Raw genomic sequence first — 12,897 nt, forward strand, 5'->3', positions numbered from 1 at the left:
CTTATAAAATAAGTTCAGAGGTAATAGGACATTAATATAGTATAAGTGTTTCTTTGAAATTTCGGACATAGGTTGAGGAGATACTTGTGCATTTTCCCAAAATTATTCATAAATTCTTACTGTCCTACATGCATACTCTGTCGGTTATATGATATCTATTTTTTCTTAAAATTCAAGCTATGTGAGGCCTTCAACTATTATTAATTTTTTCTTAAACAACCTTCAAACACATTTTGAAAATAAATTATAATTGTTGTTTATTTCTATTTTATTAATTGATTTGTCAAATAGATCGAAAGATGAATAATTCAAATTAAACCTAAAATTAACTTAGATAATGTATCTACTTGACACCTATAGACTCTGAATCCAGAAACCGCCTCTGCTCAAACATATATAAATAATTTGACTATGAAGTAAAATAAGCCATTCATGATTTCCTGTGGGGCAAGATATTCCCCCCATAGTATTTAAATAAATCGGCATTTACTTATATTTTATATGGTCATATCGGTATCCAACGTTAGATTATTTGATTTAAAAATATATTTTATAAAATATAAATGGGTAGAACGTTGTAGGACTTATTCTACATGAAGAAATGAAATGCAATGCAAAAATATCGAGGTCGCGCATTACCAATGAATTTTAGAATCAGTTCAATTTTGGAGAGATTCGATTTTTTACAACTTTTTTATAAATTTGTTTTGAGTTTTATGTTCTTTTAAAGAGATATTTGCATTTCAATACTTTGGAAATTTTTTTTATTTATATATATATATATATATATATATATATATATATATATATACTTCTTTCTATTTACCCTCAAAAATTTTGTTCCAATTGTTGTTCATAGTCAAGCGATGTTCTATTTTTAGAATTTCCTAATTAAGTATTTGATTGTTTTATTTTATATGACACGTTTTAAATTTTAAGATTTAAATAAGTCTATTTTTGACCTTAAATTTTTCATAGATCTTTTAAATATTTTAAATTATCAAAAATTGTGACTTATAATACTTTTATGTCGCTTACAAATATCACTTCATAAAAATTATAATATACTATCAAAAAACTTCTTTAAAAATATACGACATTAATTGATTCAAGTTAGTTCAATATAAAAAAAGAACAAGAATCATAATGCAATTACTCTTTAATATAATTCTCCTATGTGACAAAGAAATAATTTATTTATTTTTAAAATCACAATTTAAAATTTGAAATTTAAAATTTCAAAAAAATTGACAATTTACATTAAAACTTCAAATTGAAGATCAAATTCTATGATTAAACACCTGCTCAGTATTATGTCTACTGTCGGAAGAATATGACAAAGAAGATTAGAATATTCAAATTATTTGTATATTAATATCTTTCTTGACTAAAAATAAGCAAATATTATAAAATAAATCAGTTCCAAAATTTGACCCGGCCCATTTTACTTCCTCTCCAAGTATTACTTTACTCTTCTACAAAAAAAAAAACAAATTAATGTTGTATGATGTAAGAATATTATAATGTGAACAATCTTCTTTCATTCCTAACACAACAATTTTTTTAATAGAAGACAAAATCAAAAGTAAATATTTGACTAATTTGATAAATTATCTATGTGCAATCTCAGAATTCTTTGGTTTCAGAAAAAAATATTATTTGACAATTTATGAATTGACAAAACCAAACAACATGTTTAACAATTAACATAATTACCTCCTAATCATGTTTTTTTACACAGTCAATAGATGAGTTCTAATTAAATATTTTTCCGTCTCAAAAATTCTAATTATATCATGTTAATCATTAAATTATCCTTTAAAACGTGTTAATACATTTTCAACCCCAAACGAAGTGACAAAAGGAAAAAAACAACCAGCTTCTGGGTCTGACCCGACTCAATGGGCTAATCATTTTAATAAAATCTCTCTCTATATAATGAGTTTTATCTATATGGATGTAATTTTATTATTAATTACAACAAGGTACTTTTACCATATTTGTAACTGGTAAATCTATACTAACTAAACGAAACTATACATAATAATATGAAAATAATTTGATGATATAAATAATTTCTATGTCCCTAATATAAAGACTTAAGAGTTAAAAGCTTTATGCACTTATAATATAAAAGATATTCCTATGATCGACTTATATATGTGTATAATGAAGTTATAAATTATATATATTTAGAAGAAATTCAGTGAATATTTTATTTTGTTAATAAGAAAATCCAAACAGAAAATGAACAAAAGAAAGAAGCTAAGCATCCGATCATTCTTGTAACCGTGTGGTTGTCAGTATCAAATCAGCATTAAACGATAATTTATTTATTATATATCGATCAAATTTAACAAGTTAAAATTAAGTCTATGAGTAAATTTATATATTATTTTAGGATAAAATTAATTCGTATCAAACGTTTATATCAAACTAATACATGCATATAATATATTTAAATTTATGATTTATTTTAGTTTATTAAATCACAAATGCATTTTGCATTAGCTTTACGCGGTCATTTGATTTTTGTGTTTGCTTCTGATTTATTTTCGTGATTGGACTCATTTGCTGTCTTTTGTTTCAATGATTACTTTTGATTCTTTCAAATTATTGTAGATTTATTAAGCTGGATATAGCATTTGCGTTCCTATTTTATGTCTCAATATTAGTGACACAATAGAAAAAAGATATGAATACACATTGAATCATTTCCTATTGTTTCCTAGATATTACGTCTCTTCTGATGTACAACTACTATCCAGGTGTTGTACTATTTTATTTTATACTTAAAAATAATGGATGTGATGTTGTAATTATAATAAAAATAATTAATATTTTGATAAAATAAAAATAGTTAATAGTACTAATTTGATTCACATTATAATTCATAATCATTATAGAATCTTTTAAATTATCATTACACATAATTCAAATTAATCTGATAATTCTTATTTTATTAATTGAGTAACACTTAATCTGTATCCTATATTTATAACAACAGAATAAATCCATGATACATACACAGAAACACATAGCTAATTGGAAATAGAGATCCATAAAAGGGTACTTTATAAGCCTATTAAGGCAAATACATTGAATAGTATATAACACTAATAATTTTCTATATAATGGATTAACACGAGCATAATTCACAGTTTAATTAACCATGATATGTTAATATCTACTTTATAATTTGACTCAATTTTAAGAAAAAAACAATTTTATGATCTTAAACTAAAGTAATGTAACATGTCCTCTAGACTAGAAATGAAATAAAATAAACAAATTAAAATTAAAATTCACTAAAAAAAGGAAAAAAATATTTAATTTAATATGTATTGAATTAGGTCTTAGGTCCTAACTCAGACTCCAAAAACTCGTTCGAGAAAGCTAGTTTTAAAGAGGAGGATTGTCTATGTCTTATAAAGAGTCTACCTTAGCATCTGGTGGATGAACAATTTTGATTTTGAGGACTCCAAGATCGGATGAGACGGATCCTGTCCCAACATCCGATGAAACAATTCTTGCTCTGATACCATGTTGAATTAAGTCTTAAGACCTAACGTACCTCCAAAATCTAGCTCTAAGATGATTGTTAATATCTTACAAGGAGTCAACGCATCTCAATAGCCATCGATATTAAACTTTTTGTCATTCCTTAACAAAATAAATTAAAATGAAAAGCAAAACAAACAAATCAAAGAAACAAGCATGATTTGATATTGAATCTTTGTAATTTTTTTCTTTACTTTTTTCTCCCTGTGAATTGTGTGGATAGAGTCAAGCCGTCTACTCGTTCATGGGACAAAATGGGATAGTGGGGCACTCGGTGCCGCGCTCAGAGAGCAGAAAAACCACCAATCAGCTTGGCACAGTACACATACTGAGACAAACAAAGAAGATGACCCGACCCGACCCATGAACACTTGTTGACCCATCAAGTTTTATCTCGATCACATTTTTACTTTCCTTTTCCTTCTCCTTCACAGAAGGTTCCTTTTTCTTGTCTTTGGCTTAATAAAGGCGCAGCCTTGACTCGCGTGCATCAATTTTTTTACATACTATATCTTCTTTGCTTGTTTTGCCCCTTTTTATTTTCTCTTCAAAAAAACTGAGAAAAGCGCCTGCCTCTCATTTTTTCACTTTTGCTGTCATCTTGTTCACTCCACTCATTAAGGTATGCCCATTTAATAAATATTGAATTTTGTATTTCAAGTTGAGATATTTCTTCATTTCTGAATTGGGTTTTCGTTTATTTCATGTTTTTTTTATAGTTGATTTTTCCAACGAGAGGCTTATGCTTTTTTCCCCTGTTTTTTATTTGAGAAAACAAGAAATCATGATTTTTTGTAGCAGTTTGGTGTTTTGTGCCTGTGTTATCTTTCATTTCTTGAAGTTTTGCAACTAAAGATTTGATCTTTCTTGTTCTTTTCTGTTATGTGGGTTTTGTTTACCTTTGAATTGATTGCTTCTTTCTATTGCCATTAATGGGTTTTAAGATCAGTTATGATTTCTGTGTTTGTAGAATTTGTATCTCTATGAGTATAAAGTTACCTCATGTTTATAGTCTGTGGAAAAAAATAGTAACTTTTTGCCTTTTGGCAGTTTGTTGTTGGGCCTCAGATGTTAAACCAGGCATGAAGTTGGAAAAAAAGTTGTTTTTCTTTTCCACCATTAGCTGGTTTTTCAGTTGTATATTCTCATTGTTTAGTTTGACCTAACAATGCCTGTTTCATTCCTCTTCTCCCCTTGAGTGATGTTTTCCTTCTCTCTTTTTTTGTTTGTAGATTGTTTTATACACAAAACTGTTATGGATCCTCGATTCATTCCGTTGTCTGATCCTGTAAACACTTTCGAGTTCGAAGATCAGATTAATTTGTCTAGCTATGAGGGATCTCTGAATCCTCCTCACAATTATAATGATGACTATGTTGCTTTTGGTGTTCCGTATACGGCCCCAAGTGTAGACATTGGTAATTTCGCCCCATCATCAAACGTGAGCTCGGAAGTGGACTCTCCAGATGATCATGACTCTGATTTTCTGTTTAAGTACTTAAACCAGATACTTATGGAGGAGAATATTGAAGATAAGCCCAGCATGTTTCATGACCCGCTTGCTCTAAAAGCTGCTGAGAAGTCCTTATATGAAGCCCTTGGCAAGTCGTACCCTCCTTCACCCTATCATGTTGACCATCAGTTAGAAAGCCCAAGCCCTGACAGCATTTTCCAGACTTCCAGTGACCATAGTACAAGTAGTAGCAATGCTCATAGTAATTCCATGGATCCTCACTGGATTGTTGATCCTGGAGAATCTAGTTTGTCTTTGCCTGTGGAGAGTCATCCATCAGAGTACTCCATCCAACCTTTGATGCAGAGTAACTCAGAGAGGTCTCATGGTTCTTTAAACAACATCAACAACTTGAATGTCCATATGGACTCTTTTTTAAATCCTAATGCTCTTTCAAACATGTTTACTGATCGCGAGTCTATCTTACAGTTCAAGAGAGGGGTGGAGGAAGCTAATAAATTCCTTCCAAATGTTAGTCAATTTGTTGTTGATTTGGATAAATATACCTTTCCTCCAAAGGTGGAAGAAGTGACCAAAGAGGCTGTGGTCAAGGTAGAGAAGGATGAGAGGAATCACTCACCTAATGGGACTAAAGGAAGAAAACATCAGTATCCTGAGGACAGTGATTTTGAAGATGAAAGGAGCAACAAACAATCAGCAATATATGTGGAGGAGGAGGCTGAGTTATCAGAGATGTTTGACAGGGTTCTGCTCTGTACAGATAAAGGTGAGACAATATGTGGTGATGTCAAGTGTGAAATGCCAGTAGACAATAGTTTAGACCAGAATGGACAAGCACATGGATCAAATGGTGGAAACACTCGTGCAAAGAAACAAGGGACTAAAAATGAAGCTGTGGATCTAAGGACTCTCTTAGTTAGCTGTGCACAGTCTGTTGCTGCTGACGATCGCAGGACAGCATATGAACAGCTAAAGCAGATCAGGCAGCATTGTTCTTCCATTGGTGATGCATACCAAAGGCTGGCCAGTGTATTTGCGGATGGCCTTGAAGCCCGGTTGGCTGGCACTGGCACTCAAATATATGCTGCCCTTGCTCCGAAAAAGATTACAGCTGCTGAGAAATTGAAAGCATACCAGGTTTATCTTTCGGCATGCCCGTTCAAGAAAATATCAATATTCTTTGCGAATAAAATGATCTTCCACACAGCATCTAATGCCAGGACATTGCATCTCATAGATTTTGGTATACTATATGGTTTCCAGTGGCCAATACTCATCCAGCTTCTCTCAGAGATACCTGATGGGCCTCCAAAGCTTCGCATTACTGGAATAGACCTTCCCCAACCTGGATTCAGGCCAGCAGAAAGCTTAGAACAGACAGGGAGCCGATTGGCAAAATATTGTGAGCGCTTTAAAGTACCATTTGAATATAATGCCATAGCAACACAGAATTGGGAGAACATCAAACTTGAGGACTTGAAACTTGCAAGTGGTGAGACTGTTGCTGTGAACTGTCTTTTTCGTTTTAAGAACCTGTTGGATGAGACAGTGATGTTGGACAGTCCAAGGGATGCAGTTCTGGGCTTAATTAGAAAGATGAATCCGGATATCTTCGTGCAAGCTGTAATCAATGGATCTTACAGTGCACCCTTCTTTGTCACTCGCTTCAGGGAGGCCCTCTTCCATTACTCAACTCTCTTTGACATGTTTGATGCTACCTTACCCCGTGGTGATCAGAAGAGGTTGCATTTTGAACAAGAATTTTACAGACGCGAGGCAATGAATGTCATTGCTTGTGAGGGTTCCGAGAGGGTTGAGAGGCCTGAGACGTACAAGCAATGGCAGGTTCGCAATATGAGGGCTGGATTCAAGATTCTTCCGTTGAACCAACAACTCGTGCAGAAGTTAAGGTGCAAGGTAAAGGCTGGATACCTCCGCGATTTTGTGTTTGATGAGGATGGTAAATGGATGTTACAGGGTTGGAAAGGCCGGGTAGTATGCGCTAGCTCGTGTTGGGTGCCAGCATAGAAGTATCTGAAACATGTTTGTTAGTCAAGGTTTTAGTTCATAGGAATTCTGTTATGTTAGCCATAAACGATGTGTTCTAAAGCTATTATATGTACATAACTCTGGCCCTAGAAAGGATTAGTCTTGCTAATCTTTGATATTACAGCTTTGTATTCCTTTGCAGTTCAATTTTATTTTTATTTTTTTGTGTTCTGTTGGTTTATTTAATATAATATGTAATACAATTCAAAAAGTTACTCAACTGATAAGAACTCAGAACCTTGAATTTCGATTCGAGGGTGGGATATGCTTTTAAAAAGACATGTGAATATGCTTTTAAAAAGTCAAAAAAGATGATGTCAGTAAAAGGTTACTGTCATTGATTCTGTGACAATTTTTGCTAATATTTGTCCCAACACTAACTTCAAGAATATAGGGATTATTGATTCCTTCTATAAGTAGCATAACAAGGATTAGAGATAAGGAAATCTGGTCCTTATAAGTTTAGATTATTTTAAAAAAAACAATTAATTTTGTATTCCCAATGGTGTCAACAGCTTAATTCAGACAACATTTTTGTTTGGCATAATACACATATTGGACTTTAAATTTGGTTTCAAATTTTTACTTTGATCTCCAACTTTTATAATACACAAACAGACACTTTAACTATCCAATTTTTAAATAAATAAACACATGAGTCCTACATGGCATAATACACGTAGTACAAAAAAGACATGTAGAACGTGTGTCTATTTATTCAACTTTATACAAGTTTAAGTGTCTATTTGTGCACATCCAAAGTTGAAGGGCATAAAAGCGATTTAAAGTCGAGTTAAAGGGCGCATTTATGTATTATACCTTTTTATTTTTATTATTATTTTGGATTTGTAGGCCTGGAGATTTTAGTTGTTGGGGGAACGAAGCTGGTCCATAATTTGATTGTTCCTATAGTTTTGTCAATTTAGCTTGACCTAGAATTGACGTTTGGATTAGAAAGCATACTTGTTTTTTTTTAATAATTGAACTGTCTTCTTACATCGTATGTCGTCTTCTGTTTTGTGCTTGTCATTTTCTATCTATATGGTCCAAGCAATAACGCAATTCTGAAATCATTACATCTCAAAATAGATGTCAACAATTGTAGGCCAAATATATATAGTCAAGACTTTTAAACTTGGGTCTCAATTTTTATTTAGGCACTTCAAATCAGGGTGTTCCCATCAGAAACTTCATCAAAATGTATTGACATTTGTCATTCAAATGTATTTAGGTTATATGCACTGGCGGAGCCATGTAGGAGGAGGGTTCATTCACATCCCTCGGTTAATCCCTTAGTAAAAATACTGATTCCGCTACGACTAGTTCGGCGGCTACGTTCAACCCAAGTGTACTTGGGCTTTTCTGCCTCTGTTTCCTAGGAAGTGAGGCTTCATAACAAGAGTATTTACTATTCATCATTTGTCTAAAATAAACAAACAGAAAAATTGTTCAAAACAAAAAATTAGATGCATTTTTTATTTGTTATTTGTGTTGCTAATTAGCTGAATTTTTTGTAAACATCTTTGATTCTTGAAATGTAGTCAAATAATCACTCATCTCTGGCATGTGATTACTTTGATGGAGTCCTTAATCAGATGCTTATGGAAGAAGAGGAAGACTTAGAGAATAGGCCTTGTATGCTTCAAGATTCATTAGCACTACAGCTTTTGCAAAGAGGAGAATATCTGCTGCAGACATATTAAAAGCCTTTCAGGTCAGAGGCAACTGATCCATTGCTATCATGTTCAGCAAAAGTTTTAGAAACATGTACAATATAATAAGTTTACTGTTTTTCTGAAGTCACAAACTTTAGATCGCCTTTGTTTCAGGTGTATGTTACAGCATCCCCATTCAGGATGATGTCCAACATAATCGCTAACAAGTCAATTGGGATGCTGACAAGGGAAGCAACAAGTATACACATTATTGATTTTGGTATTCTGTATGTTTTCCAATGGCCATGTTTTTTATTTTCTTAGGCCATCAGGATTACAGGAATTGATTTTCCACAAGCTGGATTCAGACCAGCAGAGAGAGTTGAGGAGACAGGGCGTCGACTAGCAAAGTATTGCAAGAGATTTAATGTTCCTTTGAGTATAATGCTAAGAAATGGGATTCTATCCAGCTGGAGGATCTCAAGATAAACAGAGATGAGATGCTTGTTGTAAATTGCTTATACAGGCTCATAAAATGTGCCTGATGAAACAGTATATGAAAACAGTCCAAGAGATGATGTGCTAAGATTGATTAAGCAAATAAAGCCTGATGTTTTCCTTCATGGAATTGTAAACGGGGCATATAACTCAAACTTTCTTTGTAATTCGATTTAAACAAGCACTATTCCACTTCTCTTCTCTGTTTGACATGATGGAGGCAACTGTACCGCGTGAAAATCAAGAGAGAGTGCTGTTTGAGAAGGCGAATTTGGGGGAAGGAAATTATGAACATGTGGCTTGTGAAGGTACTGCAAGAGTCGAAAGGCCAGAACCAGATAAACAGTGGCAGTTGAGAAAATCAAATAGTTCACAACCAAATACTTATAATTCAAACTTGATTCAGTAGTCATCATGGACTTACTTCTAGGAGAAGTTCTTACAACTATAGTCACATGAGAAATCTCACATCCACTAAGCAATAATAATACAGTTAGGGATTGTGAAATCAATGTAACAACTGTTATTCAGGTTAACAGGCAAAAGAGGAAACTAGAAAAGAAAAAGAGAAAGCAATAGATTAAATAACTACAACTATACGGTTGTCTTTATTGTGAAATTACACAACTAAGCTCTCACTTCAATTGCAGTCTTTTCCGAGTAGCGAATGTCTGGTTTAACATCTTCCCATAACTCCGGTAGTGCTTCCTTCATGTTATGAATGCTTTCTAGTGCATAATCTATGCCTTCTGTTCTATGGGAGGCACCCACCTATACCAAATAAGTGAAGTTCATATGCATATTAGAAAAGAATTAAGGAGGATGACTATGAGATTCTTTTGCTTTATGTTGCTCCAAAAGTTAGTAATTCAACTTACCCACACAGTATGAAGGCCTGTGAGCTTAGCAGTCTGAAGGTTACGGACCGAGTCATCAAAGAACAGCTGAGGAAAGCAGAAAGATAAAAAAGTATTAAGTTAGAATTCAGGTAAATTGGTACAAGATGGAAATGCAGAAATCAAGGATAATTACATACCGTCTTCTGAGGGTTAATGTTGGCTATTTTAAAGGCTTGTTCATAGGCTTCTTTGAACGGTTTGCAAACAATAAGAGACCTAGGGGATACTGGAAGGAGAAGAAGTATCTAGAATTAGTATATCTGTAGTGTCTCGAGAGTGAAATGGAATTAGATCTGACAACAGACTCACCACCATTGTTGCTGTCTTGTGCACTGCCGTTGTTGGTAGGATTCACAGTCTCAAAGCATACGATATCATCAAAGCAGTCCTCTAATCCGAGCCTGCTAAGAACTTTTGCCACATGGGCTTCATTTGCATTTGAAAATATCTGTTTCAATCACAACAGATATACACATTACACCAACATTATCATACAAAGGGTATATGATCATGAAGGTTCTTGTTTATTGTAGTGCTATAGAAGTATGTGTAACTTACAACTTTCCGAACAGGCAAGCTATGCAAAAGATTCCTCAGAACATGGTCATGCTTTAAAAGTTCATAAGGTAATCTCCCATGTACAAAACTGTTAATGAAGATTGGATAAGATACTTCTCATTTAAAAACAGTATAAAAAGATGTGTAAGGAAACATAGAAAAGAAGTGCTACCTATGATAGTCATCATAATCAAAGTCGTAACCAATGGCCTGAAAAAATTGAATGCCAAGTTTAGCATATGAACAACTGAGACTAACTGTTCATAGTCAATTAACACAAGCTATAATTTTACCCTGAGACCAGCCATGGTTGTTCCGTACTCCTTATATAAGCTTATACACATTTCTGGAACTTTAGTCTCATCAATGCCAAGCTTTTCAATCATATAATCTAAAACTTGCAACAATGGGAAAATTATTGATTATTCGATCTAACAAACATTTATGTAGGAAGCAATTATATGAGGAGATATCAAATTAAAGAGAACTGCAAAATTACCAATGATATTTTTCGTGCATTGTGCAGAAATACCAGAGCTAAGTGGATAAAGTGTATCATCAACATCTGCAAATTGAAATGCAAGCATTTATAGGAATAATACACAAGGCAATCTTCCATTCTTCCTTTGGATGGAGAATGCATATCAGATATAAAGCCTCACCAAACAGAAGGCACTCATATTTTGGCTCCGAAACTCCCTTGTAGCTGTCTTCATGCTCCATTTTGTTCTAAAGGGTCTTAAATTATATAAACATCAAAATTAGTATTTGGCTCATATATTAGATATAACTGTGATAGAAACTCTCATTAAGTATAGATGATAAGGCTAGTTAGGGAGCAACATATCGCACTGATAATACTTGTTCCCTCCACAACAATTGAAAGAAGAAAGTAGAAACATGCTTTAAGCTCCTCTAATAGGAATCCTCCCCCACAAAATAACGGAAGAGGAATGCAACATGGACTGCAACAGTAACGTCTTTGGTACTGGTTCTAAGGTGATTGACTCACTACTATGAATATCATACGCAGATCAAGAAACTAAAAATGTCCAGATAATAAAGGAGAAGACATAAAACCTCAACCATGGTATTTCCAGCTTCATAAGACTAACTAATAGAGAACTTAGTTTAAAACTGCTTAATTAGCAGATAAGAAATGATTTTTTCTTGAAAAGACTCAAAAACTCAAACAACAACTAAACAACATACGCGGTGAAATCAAACATGTGGGGTCACGGGAGGTAGAGTGAACTCAATATCTGCCAGGAACCTCAATATACTTGGATATCATTAGGTGTTGATCAAAATTCAATCTTGATCTTTGAGAAATAAGACAAAATCATACCAGAGGAAACAATCAAACAGGGCAACCAGTATATTTCTCTTTAACAGACTATCTCCACAATATCGAGGAAGTTTATTATTCATCTAAAATAAAAAAGGGCAGGAACAAACCAAGAAGAAGATCAATCCTAATAAAAACTGAAACTTTACTTCACAATGATGCAAAGGGACAATCACATTACTTTAACAAAAGAGAGGGGAAGATGAACAAACAAACAAACAAACAAAAAGATGAAAAATACAATCTTGGCAAAAACAAACAAGAATACTCCTAAAACTACCAAAAAGTAGGAGTAAGACAGACTACAAAGACAATGAAACTCAAAAGAATTAATAAAAACACAATTTTTCAAGTACAATCAAGAATACCAACACATAAAACTGCAACAAAATCATAAAAAATGTGAATAAAAAGAGAGAATCATTACCAGATCTCTCTAGAAGAATGTGAGAAGTTACTTTGAGCAGTTTTCGATTACTGTATGATAAATAAACGCTGGAAAGTAAAGGCGCAAGAGAATGAAAGAGTGATAAGCTATTTATAGCAGAAACTTTCAAAAACAAAGACATTTTGTTGTTCCATAAAGTAAGGGGTAGAAGATGGACCGAAAGGGATTGAACAAAGTCTTGGGTCCTACGCCTACAATTCTGACCAATTGTTAAACAAATAATCATTTTTTCCTTCCCTTTCTCGAACCACATATATAAATTAGATTTTTTAAGGGGTGATAAGTACTTTTTTAATTTTAAATTTGAGTATTCAACTGTATAATTATTTTTGCGAAGTAATGCATTACTTTTACTTTAATATGTGATTTTTTAGCGTGAATTCATTTGAAAAATAAGTAGAAAAAGG

General features: G+C 33.1%; 2 protein-coding genes and 1 pseudogene across 3 annotated transcripts; 2 read left to right on the top strand and 1 right to left on the bottom strand.

Moving 5' to 3' along the window:
- Positions 1-3,990: 3,990 nt before the first annotated feature.
- Positions 3,991-7,304, top strand: LOC101246637 (scarecrow-like protein 14). Its single transcript, XM_004241172.5, has 2 exons — positions 3,991-4,183; positions 4,794-7,304. The coding sequence occupies exon 2, from the start codon at positions 4,817-4,819 to the stop codon at positions 7,061-7,063; it is 2,247 nt and encodes a 748-aa protein (XP_004241220.1). The 5' UTR covers positions 3,991-4,183; positions 4,794-4,816; the 3' UTR covers positions 7,064-7,304.
- An 869-nt stretch (positions 7,305-8,173) lies between these two features.
- On the top strand, positions 8,174-12,554 carry LOC101250026 (scarecrow-like protein 9; annotated as a pseudogene).
- Positions 9,604-12,533, bottom strand: LOC101246255 (uncharacterized protein C24B11.05). Of its 2 annotated transcripts, none has more exons than XM_010324040.4 (10): positions 12,470-12,533; positions 11,357-11,432; positions 11,194-11,259; positions 10,988-11,085; positions 10,867-10,904; positions 10,695-10,782; positions 10,446-10,584; positions 10,274-10,362; positions 10,116-10,181; positions 9,604-10,008 (listed from the first exon to the last, which is right to left on the bottom strand). In XM_010324040.4, the coding sequence occupies exons 2-10, from the start codon at positions 11,415-11,417 to the stop codon at positions 9,865-9,867; spliced, it is 789 nt and encodes a 262-aa protein (XP_010322342.1). In that variant the 5' UTR covers positions 11,418-11,432; positions 12,470-12,533; the 3' UTR covers positions 9,604-9,864. The 2 variants fall into 2 exon arrangements, with proteins under 2 accessions (XP_010322342.1, XP_010322341.1); XM_010324039.4 differs by having other exon boundaries at positions 10,988-11,091.
- Positions 12,555-12,897: the final 343 nt, after the last annotated feature.

This window comes from Solanum lycopersicum, chromosome 6, assembly GCF_036512215.1.
Source record: "Solanum lycopersicum chromosome 6, SLM_r2.1".
Lineage (NCBI taxonomy): Eukaryota > Viridiplantae > Streptophyta > Magnoliopsida > Solanales > Solanaceae > Solanum > Solanum lycopersicum.